We start from the raw sequence: 22923 nt of genomic DNA on the forward strand, positions 1-22923 counted from the left end.
TACATGCATATCCCAAAAACCAGATGCACCTATCAAAGCATTGTTTAAAGCTTGTCTGAGTTGAGAGTGTAACTGAACTCTCTGTACTTGTTGCTAAGAACAATTTTATTCAAAATAATAACCAGGATTCAAACCAAGTAAGAAATAATGAACTTGGGTTTAATTGGTTTGCAAGAAACCCAATTTGCAAGTGCTATCCTTAGCCAGCTATTGAATATGACTGAGCCCAGAAGGCACTGTGATGAGTGACTTAAGTGGAGGCACCCTACACCCACCAACATTCCTGCTGAATGAATGTGAAATCGGCAAGAATTGCTTTTATTTATCTTACTAAAAGCATTTCTTGGAAGGGCTGGAAAAATTTATTTCAGATGGATTTTTCAGCTGAGAACAAAGTTGTATTTATTATAATTATGCACTCTCCAGTGTGGCCTGCCTTGCTGAGAAAGAACATTAAATTCAGCTGTGCACGAACGCATGGAAGTGACCTTTTTGAATGAAAATGCTGCAGCAAGAGACTTGTGGAGCATTCTTACTAAATAACCTACTGTCTGCAACTTGTAGATTAGTGCTCAGACCACTGATTTTAGCTGCTACTTACATGGGCACAAGTCCACATGAGGTCAATCACGGGGTCAAGCTGAGAATAAATCGTGTGTGCTGCAGAATACAGTATAGAAAACTGTACTTGGTCTCCAGTCCAGTATGGATTTATGAACTTTTGTTACCGTGATGTAGAAGCATAACATTGCAAGGCACTTTAAAGAGGTCTTTTCTGCAGGACATCCAGTGTTCACTTTATGTAAGAGGATCAAAGGTGTTATTGACACAAAGGGAACAAGCTCTCACTTTAATGAGAGCAACAAATGCAAAAACGAACATCCACCACCCATGCAGAAATAGCCTGCTCCTTCTTTGTGGAAGGACAAGGATTATCTGACAGACTTTTGCTCCATGGAAAGCCCACACACTTGGGGAGAAAGACAGGTTAGCACTGAAGAACTAGCAAGTTAAACTAGAATGCTCATTTCATCACCAAATGAAAGGTGAAATGTAAAACAGCAAGAGTGCAAGACACGCACTTGTTCAGAAATTAAGGATGTCATTTCAGTGTGCACATATAAAATGTCCCACTTAGACCCATCAGATGATCTCACTCTTTGCAGAAAGGTTGGGTATCTCATCCTGTGAAGAACTTAACACAGATGTCTGAGCCTTCCCAGCAGCTGGGCAGTCAAATTCCTGGTGCCAAAGAAAGCAAGGCAAGCTTTCGTGATGACGTCCAGGACATCTCATGGGCAATTGGAAATCATTCCTCTGCCTGCCCAGCCCAAGAGCATCCCACAAGGATCAGGATCTGCTGGCAACCTGCTCCAGGCTCCCTCTCCCTTTCACTCCCAAGGTATGCTCTCGTGGCAGGCTCTCATGGTTCATGGCCATCTGAAGATTTTGGTATGCAGTTCAAAAGCCTAGAAAAGAGACTACCCTGTACTAAGCATCCAGAAGTCAAAATGCAGCTGTGAAAACAGTTTGTGCTGCCAGTTTGGGTTCTGCACTCCCTTTTCAGATTCTGCATTTGCATTTCAGCCAGCTCCCACTGCTCTGCTCACTGAACCTGCTGCTTTGGTTCCAAATCTCCATCTCTGTGTGCTGTTGTCTCCAAGGGGAAATAAGATACAAGAAATGCCATGTTTTGACTTTGCAACAGAACCAATTAACTGAGCTGCAAAAATGGAAAAGCTTTCACTTGAAGGAATAGTTTTCCATGCACAAACAGAGCACATGCAATTTGTGAGGGGCACTAAAGCTCAATCCTCATGTGTCTTCACATGTTGATTATTTACAGTAATGCTCTCCAGATAAATAGAAGAACAGTCTCCACTCAAGTACAGAAGAAGCCAAGAACAATAAAACTGTATCTTGACAATTAGGTAAAGTTTGACCATAGTACTTGAGGGCATTAAAAACCTTTGAACCAAAACCTTGCAGAAGAAAAGCAAGTGCTTCTTAGTTAACAATTAATAATTTAGACCTGAAGACTTTTAGCCAGACATCCAGCTGAAGAGGAAAATTACACACTATTTATATAGCCAGTACCACACAATCCCCTAGACTTTTGATACAAAAAATACAGTTCATAGTACATTTGCCATTTTAATGTCCACATTGTAGATGAGAAATGTGAAATTACTTTCTTAATATCATGTGGTAAGCCAGGATCACAACTGAAGAGTTCTTGCAAAACTACTTATTCATCAAAGGGAGTACTTTGGGGTGTTTAAAAATATTTTAGATAATATTTATAGATTCACTCTAAAAAACCCCAAAACTAAAGCTAAACTCCAAAAATTTTCTACTTTTTCCCCATTGTTGCACTATCTTTTGGGTTAAGTAAACTAGCAAGGCACTTCACCCTCGAGAGCCCTCATAATAAGCACAGGCAAGATGCCTGCTGCCAGGATAGGGAAAAAGCTGATCAACACAGAAGCAGTGCAAGACTTGTAAATGAAGACATTATTAGGTTGAACCAGATAAAAGAAGTATGTTTAAGGACCATTTCCTTAATTAGAGACACTAGTTAAAATCACAAACAAGTTTTACCTAGCACCCTGTCCTGAAGGAAAGTGCCTTCAGAAGGACGGCTGGCAGGCAGTGCCTGTGTGAGAAGAGCCACTGATAGTAAGAGCTCTCAGCAAAAGAATACAAATAAACAAAATCTAGGGTCATTCATTTCAGAGTCTGTCTCAGCTTGTGAAGTGCCACTAGAACTTAAGGTTTCCAGAATTGTAAAATTAACTTTTTCTGTGTCATGATAAAGGCTGCATCAACAGCAGCACTCAGCCAGCCTACAGATAATACTCATGCAAGGTACACAGTTTCATAGATACAAATAAACCCTCCATTTGTTTGGTTCCAAAAGATCAAGATGGCCCACACCATCCAGCCAGGTCACTGTAAACATCTCATCTAGTGCTGCTTTCCTCCCTTGAAGATCTCTACATTTTCCAGCTGAAGCAAACTGTTCACTGCCTTGCATACCCAGATTTAGTCCTGTTTTATTAGGACACACTGAAGGTACTTAATCCATTGGTCGCACTTCTAAAATCTTTTACAGTAGGATTACAGCAAGAAGAGTTTTGGTTATATACTGTTAGATAACATAACACAGAGAAGAAACCATCACTGTCACACTTTGTGTTGCCCAAAGTTTATCTGCTCTGTTAAAGGCTGTGAAAAAAGGAGATTAGTCTGAGCCTCATCCACACCAGGAATACAGCAAGCCCTTAATTTCACACCAGTCTGATGTCACATGCCAGCAAAGATGAAACAAGGCAACAACACATTTGTCTGGCCCTTAAACTAAAGTTTTCCTGGCACAATGCTTCTCAAAATATATATATATCATGCTGAAAATAAAGGAGGACTGATTCTCCAGCTGGTCCATCTAAAGAAAGCAGACTGCAGGTTTTAGAAGAGAAAATGATTGCTCCAGAGCTCCTGAATTCATCTTTGGCAGGATGATCCTTGGACTTTGGAGTCAAATGATGGGCCTAAGAGCACAAAATAGGTCTGAGGAGAAAAATCTCCTAACTTTTGTTTTGACAGCCTAACCACTGGTTTAGTATGAACACAGACTCTGGAAAGTAGAGATAAAAAGAGCAGAAAAACAAGGAAGTCAGTAAAAACAAAGAGCCACAAACATAAGAGTGATATTAATAACCAAGCATGTGAGATGCAAAAATTCCTAGTGAGATGAGTATGGAAAATGAGCAAAACAATGAGACAAAAGGAAAACAATACAGCTAGGAAAAAAGTAGAGGAAAATAAGAGCTCTTATTTTTGACACAGCGATTTAAGATAGGCTCTCTCAGAGTCCAAGTGTCAGTAAATGGAGACAATCAGCAATGACAGATGTCTGCAAGCCTGATTTATCTAAGCTGCAGATCACAGGAGGCTGGAGAGTCAAATGCAAGCTGTTTGTGAAGTTTGCATCTTCTAAAAAGACAGAAGTCAAAAACGACAAGGTAATTTGAAGAAAATTCAACACGGGCTTAACCCTCCTCCTTCTCCTCTTCGGCATTCACTGTAAAGCAGCCTGCAAACAAATGAGGCAACACCAAGAAAAAAAGGAATTCATCACACAGGAGACCCAGACATGAGTCATGACTTTCACATGTATTCAGGTAGTTACATGCATTCCAAGCAGAGTAAAGGTCTTTCAGATCAAAACTGAGGAAAATTCTTTCCTTCCACCAAGAAGAGAGGCAAGTTTGGTAATTTTACAGTTACAACTGATACACAGGATGTGATGAAGTCAGCCCAGTATGAAGTCAGCCCAGTGTTGAGGCCTTGAAGACTGCCGCCTTCAAAGATTTTGTTCAGTGTTTACAACACCCCTGTACTATGCCCACCACCTCCTCCAGCCCTTCCCTTACCTCCTGGCTCATTCTGATCTCAGCCCCCACTTAACCCTTTCATTCCACACCAGTCACTCCAAATTCTTGTTTAGCTCAGCTCTAAAATTTGCTTTTACCGACTGCTACCTCTCTGGGACAGATTTGCTGCCCACCACCAGTGGGATGGCTGTCACAGGGGATAATTTATGCAACAGCATGGCCTGGTCTTCTGATGGAGACAGAAGACATGCAGTTCCCGTGGGTTCCTGCCAGCAGTCATCCACCACCTGGGATTTAAAGGGGATCCCAAACAGAGGAAGAGGTTTTTAAAACAAACAAGTGACTTCTGATATGGTGTAAACAAATAAAAAGCTTATTACACAGAGTAAGGAATACAGAACTTAGAAGGAAGAGGACTTCTGCATATTTTGCACACCTTCTGTATCAGGCCTCTGGTGTGGCTGCCACCATTACACCACTGTTTGACTGGAAGTATTATCTGAGACTATCTTTCTTGATTATCAGTTCTGATTCCACAATAAGTTTAAAAGAAGTTCTCTTGTGGACAACAGTACTTGACCTGCTGGTCATATCTTTGTGCTGGACATAAGAGAAAAGAGTGAATCAGTTCTGCTCACTAAAAAGCCTTTGCACTGTCTGTAGGCAATTCATTAATGGTCAAGTGTCTTCCCTGCTTCCAAAGGAACACTTGACACCTTTTACACAGGGAAAGCTCAGCATGGCTGGTGAGATTCCTGGCAAAACACACTCTTCATAGCTGCTGCTACAGCTTATCAACCTTTTCACCTTCAATTTGCTCTTTAGCCAGCGGGAGAAAAAATGAAAAATAAAAGTATCTGTGTAACCACTCCCATAAATGTTTTCCACAAGGCTGACTGACTTTGCAGGCTCACAAACTGTGAGCTCCAATGGAGGCTCTGGTAAGAGGCACAGCATGCATCATGTCAGTCAACCCAACCCAAAAATTTCCCGGGGCTGATAAGTTCGCTAGTGTAGCTTCTCACTCAGTGATCCCCTGTTTGTTTGGTTTTTTAAGGTGTCTTTGTGCCTACCTGTTTCCAGGAATTCTGTTGAAATTTTACGCATCTTTGAGGTATCTTCCTATCAAATTTCATTCAGGTTGGTCGGTAGCTTCAAAATGGATAGGGAGATGGACACTGATAACTACATAAAGCTCACCTTCTTCTGTGAACTATCTTCTTTCATTAATAAAATCCATTTTCCTGCTCAAGTCACTCTCTCTCCCTTCTCCAGGACATTTAACAAATGTCAGTATCTTGACAAGCTCCCTCAGCCTGAAGTAGAGCCAAAAGAGGGTTAGTTTCTGCTTTTCCCATGTTCCCTCCCAGATCTCAAAAAAAATCCCCACAAGCAACAAAACAAACAAAAAACCCCAAACCAAAACACAAAACAAACCCAGACCCAAACACAAAAAACCAAATCCCATGGACTCCACTCGAATTGCCTCTGAAATTTTTATTACTGCCTTGCACACACCAAAACTAGAGATGAAATAAAAACACATCACCATTAGAAGTAACAAATTTCCACCTCATAGTAATGAAGAAGATTAAAGAGGAAAGAAGGGAGAATCCTCTGCTTTATTGCTAACAGATCTTTCCTTTCCTGAGTTTCCCTCTTTCCTCTGCTAGTCCTAAAGACTGCTGTCAAGAACGCAAGGTCTTGATTCTTTATGAAAAAAGGAAAGGTTCCTGTTGTCTCTTATTCCCTAAACCTAGCACCCTGCAACTTGTCAGTCCTGGCAGCTGCTTGCCACACCCACCTACACCTCTGCAACGCATTGTCAGCAAGAAGCCATTTAAAATGCTGCTGGCCAAAGCTCTGTGCCCTCGGGATCTGCACTGGGAATCTCCTCTCAGTCACTTCCTCATAAGCTTCCTGTGCACTGTCAGTGTTTGGATTTGGCTTACAGTATGCCAGTATAAAAGTGCTTGGGAAGAAGGAACTGTCAGAAAACTGCATCTGAACCTCCTCCTACACGACGCAGTTCTAATGTCCTTTTTTCTCTGACCAGTTTGGACCAGTCTTGGGCCATGCCAGGTGGAGGGATACTGGCTCAGCAGAGAAGGCCTACAAACAAGCAGCACCACAAGGTGTCTTCACACAAAATAGTCTCTCCCTTCTATTTACAGGTGTAGTTCAGGGCAGAGCATGCCAAGGAGCAATGGCTACATTGGCATTAAATGGTTTGTCCTGCTGCATCAGTCTGCCACCATCACCTACCTCACTTTGCACCTAGCAAACCCCTGCATGTGAACTGCTCTGTTGCATTCCAAAAGCAATTGCACAGACCACAGCTGTCATCTAAAAATAATACTGGAGGTGGTGATCCCACTGATAATCACATCATTAGAGAAGAATCAAGCTTTTCCTTATCCAAGCAGAAAAACAGCAGGTCTCTGCAGTACCTTGAGCCTTCCTCTGCAGTCAAACAGTATCTACTGCTGAAATCATGGAAAAAACTTCATTTTGTGACTGCCACACCAACACACTTCTTTTAACAAGCAAGGTAAGGGCATGCAATTCCTGCTTGGCAAGCCTGTCCTCTCCAGCCAGCTGCTATTTCAGGTACGTTTGTTACGTGCACTCTTCACAGGCCCAGTCACACAATCGCCTGTCACAGCTCCATTGCCACAGCACGCAGGTGTTGGCATCTCAACACATCTCTTCTTAGCTGTGGGCTTTCCAAAGCCACGTGACAGCAGGGGAATGAGGGATCCAACTTCCCTGTCAGCATCTCTCAAGGAACTCATACAAGAACGCCATCCATCCCCTTGAGCTCTCTTCCTCTGACTCACAGGCACAAACCAAACCCTGCCATCATCAGGCTGTCCTGCAACGTGCAATGACATCTCTGCCTTGCCATGACTAATGGCCCTTCCAGGACTGTCCCCAGCCCAGCTTCACAGACAGCTTTTAAGATCCCTGACACGCTGAGTCCTTTCCCCTACACTGCAAAAACAGCAGCACAGCTTGCCTGCTTGTCTTGGATTCATTTGTTTCATTCTGAAACAAATGCAAGCAAGGACTCTGTAAAAGACATAAAGTCCTTGGTTATATGCATTAATAAGCTCAGAGGATTCCTATGCAGCTATCCAGAAAGGGCAAATGCTTACCCTGTAAAGCAGGGCAGCTCAGATCAGAGGAATATCCCCAAACCTGGTACCAAGTACATGTTGTCAGGAGACAGAACAAAAGGCCACGTGCAGCTCAGCATTACTGAAACTGCTGGACATGCCTGACAAGGAGACCTTTGCATAGGCACAGCCACAACCACAGGGCACATCAGTGACAGCACTGCATGGAGAAGTAGGCCACAGGATCATTAGCCCAACAATAGCTTTTTGCCACAAGCAAAAGTCTGTTCAATCCTGCCAATCATCCCAATGTGACTTACAGGGAAAAAAGGCAAAAAGAAAAGGTGGGCAGTTTGCATTTACTAAATATATTGCCCATTGCCTCAGAGGATGGCCATATGGAGGATCATAAAGAAACACAAACTATTACCAACATTAGTGCCCTTCTAGTACCACAGAAAGACAAAGGTGAACATCAACATAACACCACATTAATACAGGCTGACAGAGCCATATAAAAGAGCAGAGTTTCCATTTTTGCCAGCAGAAAAGCAGCTGTTGAAGATGTTTAGAGAAGCAGCACTTCTGGGAATGAAAGTGAGGGTTCGGTGGGTGTTTTGGCCAGGTCTGAATAACTGCTGTTGAAATGTGGCCACATCCATCCTCTGCCTCCCTGCCAGTGGCAGATGACCACTTTGGGCAGGAGCTCAGAGCAGAGCAGCACCTCATACAGCAGGGCCACTGCTCAGGGACTCTCAGCACTGGATGCTCCCACTAGCCAGATGTGGCTGACCTGGCCCAACAGGCTGGGAGGATGGAAAAATCCCCAACCATAGCAGAACAACTCTGGCAGATGAAACCTTCCAAGTTCCCTTCTCACACACAACTCTGCAACAGTTCATTCTTAAACAGGTGCTAGCTATATTTTTCTTAACTAATATTTGCAGGGTGGCAGGGAAATTCTCAGAAAGGCAATGACAGGTGCCAGTCACAGAGATGTCTTGACTTCTATGAAGAAATCTGCCACTCTCCTCCCCAGGGTTCACTGGAGACATTTTCAGACCTGGCTTTCCATCTGCTGCCCAGCTGCAGAGATGCAAGTTGAAAGTCTTACAGAATTTTGTGCAATTATGAGTGCAACTCACAAACAAAATTTAATCAGCAGGAAAGTGTGCTCTACAGATGAGACACCAGAGTTCACAGTGGTATAATCATCACAGAAAGAGCAGTCCTTAACCCAGCCTGCAGTTATTTAGAGGTTCCTGTTCTAAGCAAGTGCATCACATACTTTGATCTCTGCTGCCTCCTGCCAAAATCGTGGATATTAGCAAGCCAAAAAAACAAGAGTCTCAGAGAAAGATATGGCAGACAAAATACATCCTCTGGTACAGAAGCAGCTCTCCTCCTGAAGGAGCCTGATGCATTTCAGGAGACACAGAAGTGCAGTTGTAACTAATTACCTTTACCTTAATCAAAAACGATGTTTTAAACTTACAGATGAGAAGCCTATTACATGAGGATTGAAACTTGGCTGTTCAGTTCAGACTGCCTGAAGTGATGCTCTGAAAGGGCTGAATCCAGCCAAGGCCTTGGATGAAGCATGGTAACTCCACATTGGTGCAATCAGAGCTGTGGTCACAGAAACTCTGTGTTCCAGGGGTGTTAGCCACAGTGACAGTCGTGCTGAGCTGTTCCTTAAAGCAGGGATCTGTCCTCTTTGTCACATATGATGAATCATGCCTCAAGTCACAGTACTTCAAGCAAACTCTTTAATTTGGGATTAAATCGGTCTTTACAAACATGCTTCTGCCAGATTTTGGCACAAAACCAGCTTATTAGAGAAACACAGATTCCACAGACTTGTCACATAGTTAACATTCACTTAAATCTCTTGTTTTTAAAGACAACAGTTGAGAAAACTATGTGATAATTAAGTTGCAGGCATGGGAAGCAGACAGATTATTGAGACAGTCAAATAACCTTTATTCTGCCCTGTAGAGACAAACTACGATAGAAAAATTATTAAAGTTTAAAGTTTTTCATTACAAATTTTATCAATTTCATTTTGAAATATATTAATTTCTTATTTCCTTCTGCCATAAACCGAGAAGCACATAGCTAAGGTGTGCTGCTAAGACTCTACTTCTACAGCTGCTACTGAACACAGCTAGATATCTTCTTCCTGTGATGTTTATCCTGATTTTATTACAACATAATTGGAATACTTCTGCCTGTAATTTACTAATAAATGCTTCCACTCGAGTTAACAAAGTTTCATGCTCTGATTACAAGTGAAACTGCAATGAATAGTCATGGAGACAGATAAACCTGGACTTGGGATAGAAGATAATATAATAGCTCATCATTTTCTCTGCGATCCACCTTAGTTAAAAGAAAGGTCTTTGACAATCCTGGGCAGCCTGGACTTATTTTAACCTGAAAAATCAGACACTCCTGCAGAGCACAGTGTGTTCTCCTGAATGTTTGTTCAGTGCTAGGCAGTACAGCTCCACCTCCTGAATTATTTAAAGGACACATTTCTTGCAGCCCAGCCTGAGCCCACCAGGTCTGTGGTACAGTTCTTCCAGGCGAGAGGACACACACCCTGAGCAAGCAGCTCTCCCTGACAGCAGAAGCAATCAGGACATAGCAAATGTCTGCAAGGCAATGGAAATAGGCAGCAGTCACCAGAGGCAGCAAGGGCAACAGCACTGGAGAGGACAAGAGACAAATGCTGTCAGGGTTTCAGGGAGAAACACAGGAACCTTTGGTGCAGGGATCTTCCAAGTCCAGCACTGCCCCGCTGCAGGTCTTCTCTGTGAGCTCACTGGCTTGCTCTCATGAAATCAGGCTCTAAGGCAACACCAAAGCAGATGAAGTTTTGTTACATGCTCATTTCTCAAGATCCTACATTACCACACTGGTTTTTGAGTGGGCAGCTGTCAATCTCTAGTGTGCTGTGAGATAATTCCAGCCTTTTGACAGACAGAGTATACATTTAAGATCTAAAAAAAGCTGTGAGAGTTTTATATAGACAGACTAAGGAAAGGAAATGAGTAAAAGATGTATTCCTATCCAAGTGCTCTTAAAGAAAACGTAGGCAGCCAAACCTGTTCTCCCCCACTCTCATGTATTGTACCACTCAAGACATATTATTTTAGGATTATTTCTGGTGCACTGACTAGAGAGCATAACCACAAGTCACAAATGCCACTATTCCACATGCAATTCAGATGTACAATTGCTTCCATGCCTTCCTCCTTTTCTACTTCCTATTTGTTTGACTCATATATAAACTGTCTGAGGCAGGGAGCATCTTGCACAGTCTTCAAAGCAGGTATGACATTTTTATTAGCATGTATAGGGTTGCAGAGACTCACAGCTACCATACAGATAATCCTACCACCTGACCACTGCTCCCAGCTGGGCACCACAACAACCAGAGAGCAAAACGGTTCTGAGATGTGCTTGTTTATGTTTAGTTTATGTACTTCAGCCTGCAGGTGAACTGGAGCAAGCACCAGGACTTCCATCTATTAAAGGCAGTTGAGACAATGTTGAAAACACACAGTTCAACACAGTCCTGCATCTGGCTCCCTAGGGCAGGAACAGCCAAGCCTTTGCCTCAGTGTGGCTGAAGAGGATTTGGAATGGCTCTGCCAACAGCAAATTACACAGCTTTTAAAGTAGATAGTAGATATGGTGCTCTCAACACGTTGAAAATAAGAGAATTTAAAAGATGCATAACATCTGTAATCGTAGACAAACTCCTCACCTCCTCCTCCTGCAGAAGTGTTGAGAAGTATTTCAGTGGATGCCTTCCAGAAGGACACATCCATCTGCATCCCTCTGACAATAAGCACAACACACCCCATGACACCTGTGACCTACAGTCACAGCTCAGCATCTCACTATCTCTGACCTTCAACAAATGCAAACTGCAATTTGTACTTTATACAGAATACACCATATTAAACCAGAAGTCATCATATTCCATCCATGCTCTCCATGGGGTGAAAAAGGCATAATGACTCCATGAATTATAAGATCCAGGTCGTGCACAGGTTGCTTGGCCGAGTGCAGTCCTCACTGAGCGTCACTGAACATACACATCACATCAAGGTGGGAGAAGTTACAGGTGTCTACACTGCTGGACTCAAGACCACCACTGGAGATGTGAACAGTACAAATTGTAGCATAGACATGAGACAGAGTAAAGAGATGAAAAAGAGGGTGCCAACTTCATTAAAACCCTTCCCAGGCGTGACAAAAGTAGTAACCGGGTGGTCAGAGCCTATGAAGACAAGGCCTGGTTCCTCTCATCCCATCTGTAACATGCTCCCTCTTCCTTCCTGCTGCTGAAAGGTTTGAACCGAAGCTCCTTCTCCACTGTTCCTGCCACGGGAAGACCAGCTCACCTGTCCTGGGCAGCACCACACAAGTCCCACTTTCCTGCTGACCCACCTCTTCTGTCCCATTGCCACCATCCAGCTCACTCTAAACCTCCTTCAGCCCTGTCCCCTCACAGGTCACCTTGCTCCCTGTCACCACCTCCGAAAGACACCTGCACCTCCACCCTCAGGCCCCTGCGCACCTGCCAGCTCCAGACGCCTGCCCTCACTCCAGCCACCTTTCCCTGGATGTCCAGTCAAACACCTTTCTCCTTCGTCCTGCAGCCACTCTGCCGCACAAAGCCCCTGCAAGCGGCACTGCCACCGGTGCCTGGATCCCTACACCACCTCTCCATCCCCACGACACACAGGAACCCCCAAAGCCAGGGCTCTGCATCTCCTCCAGCTTCACTCCAGCCACGGGGCTCCCCAAACCTTAGGCGGGCCCCCAAGAGCCTCTTCCCCCTGGCACCTCACGCACACCCGGCCAGCCCCGCCGGAGCCTCTGCCCCAAGGGCCTGCGCAGCCCCCACACTCACAGCCGCCCCTTTCCCCAGGGGCGCAGCCCCCCGGCACGGCACGGCGCGACCCCAGACCCCCCGAGCGGCTCCCCCCTACCTGGGCGGGCTCCGCGCCGGCGGGCAGCCCCTCGGGCAGGGCCTGGAGCAGCAGCAGGGCCATGGCGGCGCGGAGCCTCCTCGCCATGCCCCCCACCCCCCGCTCCCGCCTCCCCGGCCCGACTGCGGCCCGGGACGGGAGCCCAGGGGCACCCCGCGCCCGGACCCGCCCTCGGCACTCCTCTATTGGGCGGCCGGCGCAGCTTTCCGCTTGCCATTGATTCAGCGCGATGTCGCTTATGGCAGAACCGGGAGGGGCGGGGTCTGCGTGCAGGGCGCTGCCATCTTGAGTGTGGCACAGCGAGGAGGAAGCCGGAGGGCGCACTCGGGCCGCCATGTTGTGAGTGGCGGAACTGGCTGGAGACGGGTGCGGGGGCTGCGCGCACACACACACTGACACACAGACAGACCCACAGCCTCCCTGTGGCTGCCAGGCACTCATCCTCCATTCAGCTGGTCACTCCTGCTCAGCATGAGCCCTGCTCAGCCTCCTCCCCAGTGCGCTCACATTGCTCCAAACCCCAGCAGCCCGCCTGGACCTGGGGACCGGGGCATGGAGCGGAGGCTGGCATGGCAGCAGCGGCATGGCTCTGGGCTCAGGGCCTCCAGAGGTTAGCAGTCTGTTGGTGCCAGAGGGTAGCAATCTGTTGGTGCCAGCACCACTGGCAGACATAAGCAGCATGGAGAAGAGGATCTTCCCCAGCAGCTGTGTCCCAGCATGTCCCCACACAGTGATTGTCCACACTCCCAGCCTCAGTGGGGGCATCTTGAGCACTGGGCATTGATTCCCAGCTCGGCAAACAGCCCACACTCCTGGGGCAGTGTCAGAGGGTTTCTGCACTGCCACTCCCAGCAGAGTACCAGACAGGCTCCATGCCGGATTGGCATGATGAGGTTCATCAGATGATCAGATAACACATTAAGAAAGGCCAGAAAAAATAATTGATTTAGCAACTTATCTCCTGCCCTGGCTTTTTTCTATCCAGATCAGCTCTCTTGCCTGCTGCTAGTGTGGGCCAGCAGGCGTTCACATGTCACACCTTCACCATGCCCTCTCCTCTTCCTGTGGCAGCCAGATCCTGGCCTCCCGCGGCCTTTGGGACTGAAGACAGTCCCTTCCTGCTGGCATTGCCAGTGCTTGAGGGAGCCCAGCAGCCTCCCAGCCCCTGCTCAGGCTCTGCTGCTCACCAACGTGACATCTTTGGTGTGGTTACATTTGAAGTGAGGTCGTAAATATGCTGGAACACTGACATTTCCGCCACACACAGTTATTGAAGGAGCTTTATTCCTGTTCCCAGCTAGCCCTGAAATTAGAGGCACAGCAGGGAGAAGGCATGGAGATCAGGGAGCACAGGACAAGCCCAGATCAGGTGTGACTCATTGTTGGAGAGCAATTAACACTTGCTGCTCTTCCCAAGCAGGGATTCGTCTGGCTCTGATTCTTTGCAATAAGGTTTCCTTCCTGTTGCAATAGGAAATGGAGGCCAGACTGGCCACAGCTTGCAGCAACTCCTCTGCTCCCCAGTGAGACCAAGGCAGGCTGCAGACTTACTGTGGGTTTGGGGAGGGCTGGCAGGCTCTGGCTGCAGTGGCCATGTCCAGAGTGATGTGAGCTGTTGAGATGACTTGAATCCTCGGGGGGAGATTCCAGCTACAACCTAGAAACCTAGAAACCCTGCTGAGCTGAACTGTCAGCTGGCATAAATCCATGTTGATCTGAAGAGGGAATCCACTGCTCTAAGCTCAGGGAGGCGGGAGGGAAGCTCTGTCTTGAGCATGGCTTGCCAATTCTATAAGCCCAGAGCAAACCTCTTACTCTGTCCATAAGCAATAAACTGCACCATGTCCCACTCCCCAGGGCAGGGGAAGAGCTGATGCAAGATGGCAACAGCACTTCAGGGGGTCTCTGTGCTCCACTGCCCCTCAGGGCAGGAAAAAAGGAGCAGCCAAACAGCTGAGGCTTTTCTTCCATGGTCCCAAACTTGGCTTCATGTGGCTGCTGCCCCAGAATCACTGCCCAAAGAACTCCCTGCCCTGCCAGGACCCCTCCAAACTGCCAAGGCAGGAGGGATGAACAGCAAGAACAGGGAAAAGGTAGTTTTTGGGTGCTACAGCACATCATTTGACAAACATTGCCATGCTCCCAAGCATGCCAGAGTCACCTTGGTCCAAAAGACTGCTACAGGTACTTTTCTGAGAGCCCTCACGGCTGTTTTGGGTGTAGGACAGGAGCAGTGTGAGCTAAGGAGCTTAAGAAAAGCAGGGGGCAGTCTCCTTGTGGCTCCTCTCCACTCCCAGCAGGAGTGACATCTGTTTTATTTCATGTGTTTATCTATTACTTTAATTGTGCTTTAACAAGAGATCTAATAATGCCCAGGGAACAGATATACAAGTTTTCCTACTTTCTCTTCTACTGTTAATTCTTTCAGAGCTCTTTTACAGCTTTCTAGGAGTAGCTACATGTGGTTGGAGACATTATCCTTTGCCTGTTGCAGCTTTGGCAGGAGTAAATCTGCTGTGGATACAGCTTGGCACTTCAAGAAGTACCTTTTGGGTTTGGCTGCTCTCTCTGAAGGAGCAGGATGTGTCTCTACTTGGGCACATGGCTGATCTGAGAATGGTGCTGCCCTAGAGATCTGACACATATCCGTGACTGGAGGGAGGAGCATGGATCATCCACTGGGCCATGGGACTCTCACAGCAGCCACGATTGAAAGCAGGGGCTTTAGTCCAGGACTTGGGCTCCTTTCTCCCCCAAACTAGGCTGCAGCACGCTCATGCTGCTCTCCTTTGGGGTGGGAGCAGCCTCATGGCAGACCCAAGATAGCACCATGAAACTCTGCCTGGCCATGAAGATAAACAGCACCCATGGGTGTGGGAAGGGTCTCCCAGTGTTATCCTCCCAGGCCCCAGAACAGGATGACTGTCACTGTGAGCAGAGCACAATCACCTTTGTCACTTGCCATGGGACCTTGCAGCCCCAAGAACCTCTTGGGGAAGGCTGCCATTGAATGCCCCAGGGTTTCAGAGCTCATGCCATCCCTTACACTCTTCTTCCTTCTCCTGGCCCCTTTGCTCACCCTCACCCTGATGCTTGGTCAGTCACAAAGCCCACACTATTCCCTTCCAAAGCAAGCATGACACCCACATACCAGCCCAGCCCAGAGAACCAGAACCAGAGATCAGCCAGAAGCACAACCCACAGATGGGTTTTAAAAATCATCACATTTATTTTTCAACCTTCCTCTGCTGTTTGCAGTGCAGCAGCAGTGACTGAATTCAGAGCCTGAGTGAATGCCTTGACAGCTCTGTGACAAGAAAGAGAGAAGCTACTGGAGAGTGTTCAGTGGAGAGACACAAAGATGATGAGGGATTTGGAGCCTCTTTCTCTCCTCTCTTATGAGGAGAGAATGTGAGAGCCAGGTCTGTTCAGTCTGGAAAAAGAGAAGACTGAGAGGGATCTAATCTATGCATATAAATGTCTCAAAGGCAGGTGACAAAAGGATGGTGCCAGGCTCTTTTCAGTGGTGCCCAGCAACAGGACAAGGAACAATGGCCATAAACTAAACCACAAGAAGTTCCACCTCAACATGAGGAAGAAATTCTTTACATTGAGGGTAGGAAAGCAGTGGAACAGGCTGCCCAGGCAGGTTGTGGAGTCTCTCTCTCTGGAAATACTCAAAACTCACCTGGATACATTCCTGTGTAACCTGCTCTAGTGACTCTGCCTCATCAGGGGAGCTGGAATAGATGACCTCCAGAGGTCCTTCCAACCATAACAATTCTATGATTTCTGTGTCTTCTTCCCCATGTCAAAGGGGGCACAGAGACAATTGTTCCCTAAAGCTGCAGTTTCATGCTTTCACTGTGGGGACTGGAGATGTAGGACAAGGGTGACAGTGCTCAGAGGAATGAAAAAAATAGAGCTAAAAACAATTAGCTATTTCTTTCCTGGCTTGTGGCAAACACAGAGTGAATAGAACCTGAACCTGAGAGCAAGGAATGCACAGTCCAAGCATTGATCTCTGGACTTTCGGATGATGAGTCTCATGGTGCAGAGAGAACTGGTCCCTTCACACCTGCCAAGACATGATCCATCTCCTGGGAAGAGGCTACTGTGGTGGTTTAAGGCAGGAATGTGGTTTGGTTGCTGGTACAATGGCAGGATACCTGCTTTTAGAGGTAGAACTGTGCTCTGAGCCCCAAGGGAGAGAGCCTCATGCCTCATGGGGCCAAACCCAGTGAGGCCCAAACAGGCTGGGCCAAAGGAAGGCACAGGAAGCACAGGCATCCCTCAGGGCAAGAGGGACATGGGAAGGCTGAGACATGGCCAGCAGCAGATGGGCATGGGTCAGGACAAGCCAAAATGCTGCAAGCTGGACACAGAGTCAGACCCTGATTCTACAGTGGAAGAAGGCTGCAGAGAAGGTGCTGGGTGGGGGCACAGATCGGGGCTGGACTGTCCCTCTGACCCTGCTCAGGGGATGTGGGAATGGTGGTGGCAGGAGGCCAGAGGGGTATGATGGCTCCTGAGGTAGTCTCCATTCACAGTCCTTTGTTAAAATAGACATATGGCACTTGGTCCCCGTGCTTGGCCATGATACTGTCACGCAGCTCCACCTCAAGGTCAGCCAGTGCAAGGGAGCTGTGGAGAGGGAGATACACACTGAGAGCCAAGATCCTCCTCCCCAACCACCAGTCAAACCACCCTCCCTTCCCATTGCCATTTGAGGCCTCTGCAGTCCCTGAGATCTTGCAGGCTCTTGGCAAGACCCACCACCCCTCCCTCCCAGTGTTGGAAGGCAGAGAGCTGCCCATGCAGCCAGGTATCCTGTTGGTCCCAGCACAGAGCTCACAGAGCAGGGCAGGCACATGTTTTCCTGCTGCCCTGGGCACCTGTGCCTGTTTGCCTGTGCAGGCAAACACTGCTTTGGGTTGAAGGGTGGGTGCCCATCCTGCTTCTCCTGGGATGGGCAGAGAGGAACTAGGGAAGGAGGAAGGCTCCCAAGATCCTATGCAGGAGGGGAAAGCAGTGGAAGAGGTACCATCGCTGGGGGAAGAGGGCACAGGCTGCTGGCACCATGAACAGGAGGCTGTGGGACAGAGAAGAGCAGAGATTAGTCCTGGGAATCCCAGCCTGTTTGCCCTCCACCACAGGGATTTCAGCCCAAGGAGTGCTGCTCACACCCCATGACTCCCAATAACTGGGGAAAGCCCAAGCTGAAAGGTAAGCAGCTTTGCAATTTCTTCTGGGAAAGAGTATTTTTTCAAGCATCTCTTTGGAGCCATACTCCAGGCACTCACAGGTGACTGAGCAGTGAGATACTTACAAGCCCCCACAGAGCAGCACCTGCAGAGGCCCGTGGAGAACCTGGATCCGCTGCAAGAGAAGAGCCAGAATTGAGTCCCTGGCCTCACCACAAGACCCACTCACAGGGTGGGCAGACTTCTCCCCTCAGTAGGACTGAATGCCCAACACCTGTGGTGTGAACCAAACCCTGCCACCCTCCCACAGCCTCCCCATGTCACTTGAGAGGCCACTGGTGTATCAATGACTGAACTAGGGAGCAAAGCAAGCCAGGCTCTGCAAATCCCCATTTGATCCCCAGCATATCAGCAGCAGGTATGGGCTGGAGCACCACAGAACCCACTGGCGGAGAGGAGAAACATGCACTCACCTGCATGAAGGTGAATTTCTCCAGCCGCTCCATGATGATGGGCAAAATAACTAGGCACAGAGAGCAAAGGTCAGCCCAGATCCCAGAACAGCTATCCTGCTAGCCAGCCTGCAGGGCTGTCCCAGCAGGACCATCTACGTGGAGGCCATGGAAGCAGCTAGTTATGCTGGGGACTGCTGGGTGTTTGCTGCAGCAAGGACCTGACATGAGACCCCCACACATCCACCATTGGGGCAGCATGGTCTGTGATCCTCATGCTCCTGCCCTTTCTTCTGGGCTTGCAGCATGTCAAAGGTCTCAGGAGCAGAGGGGGTGCCAGGCTGCAGGCTGAGGGGCTAGGGCCAGAAAGCACGAGAGAAGCATCCTTATGGGGCCAAACTGCCCCCTGTCTTCCAGGCTGTGGTTTGGCATGGAGGGGGCTGGGGAACCTCTGATAGGAATGGCTGGATGAGGAGAGCAAATGCCACCTGGGATGCAGGGCCACCCTCCCTCTTTTCCATGAGGGAAACTGAAGCAGGGTAGGGCACGGTGGTGGGTCCAGGAGAGTCCCCAGTTCAGCTGCACACCCCCGTGCCCCGCACTCACTCATGCCCGGTGCTGCCATGGTGATCCTGGAGAGCACAACCTGTGCGATGCCCTTCACTGCTGCCCTCTGCAAGCAAAACCTGCAGGTGAGCCCCGGCAGCGTCCTGCCCCAACTCACATCCCCATCCCCAGTGCCCCAACCGGCATCCCCATCCCCAGACTCACCCTGGAGCGGCCGAGCTCGTTGTTGTTCTCATCTGTCACTGTGATCCCGTTGATGATCTCCCTGAAGGGGACAGGCAGTTGTGAGTGGAGGATGGGATGGTCGGGAAAGCATAAGAACACAGCAACGGGTGAGCGGGTGCCAGGGGAGTCCTCTATACACAGCAGCCCCAGATGCCCCCAGGGCACGGGGCTCCAGCACCCCGGGGCACCACGGTCCCCAGCCCAGCCGATGCTGCCATCTTCAGGGCACAGCTGCGAGCAGGATCTGGCCGTGCTAGGGACAGACACTGCCTGGATACACAGCTGAGCCAGGGCACAGTCCTTCACACAGTACCCGAGCTCCTTGTGCCCTGACTTGTCGGGAACCCCGAGCAGCAGACACAGGTCACCACAAGGACCTCAACTGGGGTGTGCCAGCATCAGGATATCATGGGCTAGGGTTCTCCCATGCCATGCAGATCTTTGGGTTTGAGGGATCTTCCAGCACAGATTCCAGAGCAGCTATCAGCCAAAAATCCCCCTCCTGCTCTAGGTGGAGGCTGAGCCATCCCACCCAGCACCCTCCACCACAGACACAGCACTGCAAATGCACAGACCCCAGTTCACCCCTCTCCAGCTCCCAGGAGGGGAATCCAAGGCAGGGAGGCCAGGCAGCCCAGGAGCCTGGCTGCCACCAGCTTGCCTTTGGAGGGAGCTGGGTCCCTCAAGCGCCCCAGGCATGTGTGACACTTACTGTTGCCGCATCATGGGGATATTGACGCAGTTGGCGGCAGCCACAGCTGCAAAGGGGACCCAGCGGGCCAGCAAGGGGGGCGCTCGCTGTGGGAAACAGGCTGGCATCAGCATGGGAGAGCAGCATGTGCCCAGCTGCCCCACCTGGCCCTAGCCTGGCATACCTTGGTGTAGAGGTTGAGTCCCACTGCAGTGGCCAGGGCTGTACTGGTGGCCGTGACATAAGCCACCCCGATTTGCCTGGACAGCGATTTCAAAGAAGGGAGACAACAGAATCACCAACTCTGGCTCAGTCCCGTTCCCTCTGTGTCCAAGACACTGCATAAAGGGTCTTTACAGGGCATCCAGGGTGCATCAAATGGGCACACTGCATCCTGTGGGGCCCGCTCACCTCAGGGAGATGGGGGAGGCAGCGTTGCGGTTGGTGTAGTTGACAAAGGCATTGAAGGACTGGTTCACCCACTGCCAGAAAACCACTGCAGGCACTGTCCTGTGGAGGGAAGGGATGGGAGTGCACCCGAGGGCTATCAGGGACACCTGGCCTGTGCCCGTGGCCAGGCTTGGCAGGGAGACAGCCAAGATGCCTGCAATCCACTCATCATGGTGTCTCCAAAGGGAAACTGAGGAACTGTGGCAAAGTGACAAGACAGTGGCAGAGCTGGGAAATGATCCCAGGAGTTCTGGTTGCCCTGGGGAGCACAGGAAGGAGGGGCCGAGTCCTGCAAGGCACTTGGGCAGGGGTGGGAGACACAGCTCTCAGCAGAGTGGCAGCCATCCTCTGCTGGGCTGAGATAAGCCTTTGTCAAAGCAAGCAGCAAGGAGGGGACACATGGGGACAGAAGTGGCTCTGGGGAATGAGGGTGCCTGGGTTTCTACTGGTGTCTCAAGGACACTGGTGTCTCAGGGACACTGGTGTGGGGCAGGAAGGGACACAGGGAGCACGCTTTGGAATGCAGGGGGGTGGAGAAGGGAAAGGCAGGGAGCTGTCAGCAGGGGCTGGGGATGCTGAAGCAGCCTGGACTAGGGCCACATTTGGTCCTCATTTCCAAAGACTGCTATGGGCTACAGACCAAGAGCAGCAGCCAAGCAGGATATGGTTGCATTAATCATTACAGGAGATATGGGAAGAGCTCAGCTGAGCTCAGGGTGAGGTGAGACCATTCCCAGCCATGCCAGGGGGATCTGTGATGCTTCTACCAGGTTGGTGCTGGGAACAGAGCCCAGAGACATTGGGCTTGACCACAGGACACAGGCAAGCACAGCAGCCCTGGGCAGCACCCAGCCCCAGAGAAGGCAGGTGGGCCGTGCTCTGGCCTTGGGGGAACTTGAGAGGGGCTGGGGGCTGTCAGGGCTGTGTCCCCAGCCTGGTGTACCCAGGAGCTCACCGGTAGAACTGGAGCATGCAGCCAGTGATGGCCATGCCCCCCGGCACCTGGAAGGACATCCTGCCAATGAAGTTCATCTTCTCACCGCTGTCAGGGTGGAAGGCTGAGTCGTACAGCTTCTTGGCATAGAGCAGCTGCTCCTGGCTGCTTCCTGGCGGCACCAGCCCGGCCCTGCAAACCCAAAGCCCATCAGGGGAAGCTGCACAGACCCGCCAGCACCCAGCACTGCTGAGGCACAGAGCTCTGGGCACCACATGAAAGGCAGAGGAAACATCTCCTGAGAAGGATGCATGTCACAGCTTGAAGCTCCTGGGAGAAGCCTGGGAAACCCCCCCAAAACTACTTTCAACAGCTGTTACACCACAGCATACCTGCTTGAGACTGACTGCCTCCATCCCCTGCAACACTGCACAGTGGTTGGGATGGCCATGAACACAGGGATGGCACCTGCCCCATTTGTACCCCTGCCCCTCACCTGCAGCTCTCCACCAGGGCCTTGGCCTGGTCCAGCTCCTCCTCTGACACCAGCACTGTCCGAGGGTCGGTGATGTTGAGGAAGTGCTTCAGGCGCCCCACGAAGGTGCTCTGGTCCCAGCGTGGGGAGTCAATGTCGAAGCTAGGGGAAACTGTGGCCATCTTGGCGTAGGTCTGGGCAGGGGAAAAGGCCACTCAGTAGGATCCTGCCTTGCTTGCTCATTGAGTGCACGCCTGCCACGGCCACAGGAGCAGTCAGCTGGGTGAGAGCCATGGCAGGTTTATATTTAACAGGACAACTGGACTTTCAGCAGCCCCGAGCCCAGGAGGCCCCTGCACTCCTGCTGTCAGCAGAACACTGCAGTCAGGACGCTACTTCACACATCACCCTGCTTGCCTGGGGTCACCCCACTTGTGCTGCACCCCACACCCCCTCCTCGGGGTGGTATGGTGCTGCACAGCACTGCAGGGCGCAGCTCAAGCCTCCAAAGGCTGCCCTGCAGGCGCTCCTACAGGGCACTACTCTGCAGCCCCCGAGGGTGCACACTGTGCTGTGCCCCCCAAAGCACCGTCCTGCACATCCCTCTAATGCTGCTCTGCACTGCCATGGCATTGCCCTGCCTGCTCCCCGGGGTGCTGCACCACATGCCCACAGTTCACAACACAGAATCACAGAAAGAATTAGGCACGAAAATACTTCTGAGATCAGCCTATGACCAAACACCACCACATCAACTACAGCATGGCTAACCTAGTGCCTAACCCTAGACAAGTGCCAAGTTCAGTCTTTACTTAAACACCTCCAAGGGACTGTAACTCCACCATCTCCCTCAGCAGTCCTTTCCAGTATCTAACCATCCTTCTGTAAAGAAACATTTACTAATGTCCAACCTGAACCTCCTCGTCCTGTCGCTGACTGCCTGGGAGAAGGGGCCCGCTCCCACCTAGCTACACCTCATTTCAAAAGTAGTTGCAGACAGCGATAAGGTCTCCCTGAGCCTTTTCTCCAGGTTAAACGCTCCCAGCTCCCTCAGCCATTTCTCATAAGACTTGAGCTCCAGACCCTTCACCAATTTCCCTGCCCTTCTCTGTAAGGCACGGCACAGCTCGAGACACCCCCGGCTCGGCTCGGCCCGGCATGGCACGGCACAGCCCCGGCACACCTCCAGCGCGGCTCGGTCACGGCTTATGTCGACTCCACTCGGCACGGCTCGGCTCGGCACACCCCGTCCCGTCCCAGCCCAGCCCAGCCCCGTCGCGTCCCCACGTGTCCCACCTGCACTCCCAGGCCCCCCTCCCGCCCTCACGCCGCTCACCGCCCCCGCGCTCCGACGCGTGGCCGCTCCCAGCCAATCACAGAGCCCCGAGCGGCCGCGCCCA

General features: G+C 49.9%; 2 protein-coding genes across 12 annotated transcripts in view; both read right to left on the minus strand.

The window, feature by feature from the left end:
• The window catches only part of WBP1L (WW domain binding protein 1 like), a 59087-nt gene extending 46439 nt beyond the window's left edge, over positions 1-12648 (minus strand). The window contains exon 1 of the mRNA XM_064717115.1: positions 12526-12648. Coding sequence (XP_064573185.1) covers positions 12526-12612 — 87 coding nt within the window. The 5' untranslated portion in view covers positions 12613-12648. The remainder of the gene's footprint in view (positions 1-12525) is intronic.
• Positions 12649-15730: 3082 nt separating this feature from the next.
• SFXN2 (sideroflexin 2) lies at positions 15731-22921 on the minus strand. 11 transcript variants are annotated; one of them, XM_064717293.1, is made up of 12 exons: positions 22860-22921; positions 21545-21717; positions 21070-21240; positions 20076-20174; positions 19849-19924; positions 19686-19771; positions 18953-19013; positions 18788-18854; positions 18203-18252; positions 17855-17904; positions 17570-17617; positions 15731-17169 (listed from the first exon to the last, which is right to left on the minus strand). In XM_064717293.1, the coding sequence occupies exons 2-12, from the start codon at positions 21703-21705 to the stop codon at positions 17070-17072; spliced, it is 969 nt and encodes a 322-aa protein (XP_064573363.1). In that variant the 5' UTR covers positions 21706-21717; positions 22860-22921; the 3' UTR covers positions 15731-17069. The 11 variants fall into 11 exon arrangements, with proteins under 11 accessions (XP_064573363.1, XP_064573366.1, XP_064573362.1 ...); XM_064717296.1 differs by lacking the exon at positions 22860-22921 and adding an exon at positions 22707-22795 and having other exon boundaries at positions 16924-17169; XM_064717292.1 differs by lacking the exon at positions 22860-22921 and adding an exon at positions 22707-22764 and having other exon boundaries at positions 16924-17169; positions 21545-21802.
• Between the last annotated feature and the right edge of the window lie 2 nt (positions 22922-22923).

The sequence above is a fragment of the Zonotrichia leucophrys genome, chromosome 6, assembly GCF_028769735.1.
Source record: "Zonotrichia leucophrys gambelii isolate GWCS_2022_RI chromosome 6, RI_Zleu_2.0, whole genome shotgun sequence".
NCBI lineage: Eukaryota > Metazoa > Chordata > Aves > Passeriformes > Passerellidae > Zonotrichia > Zonotrichia leucophrys.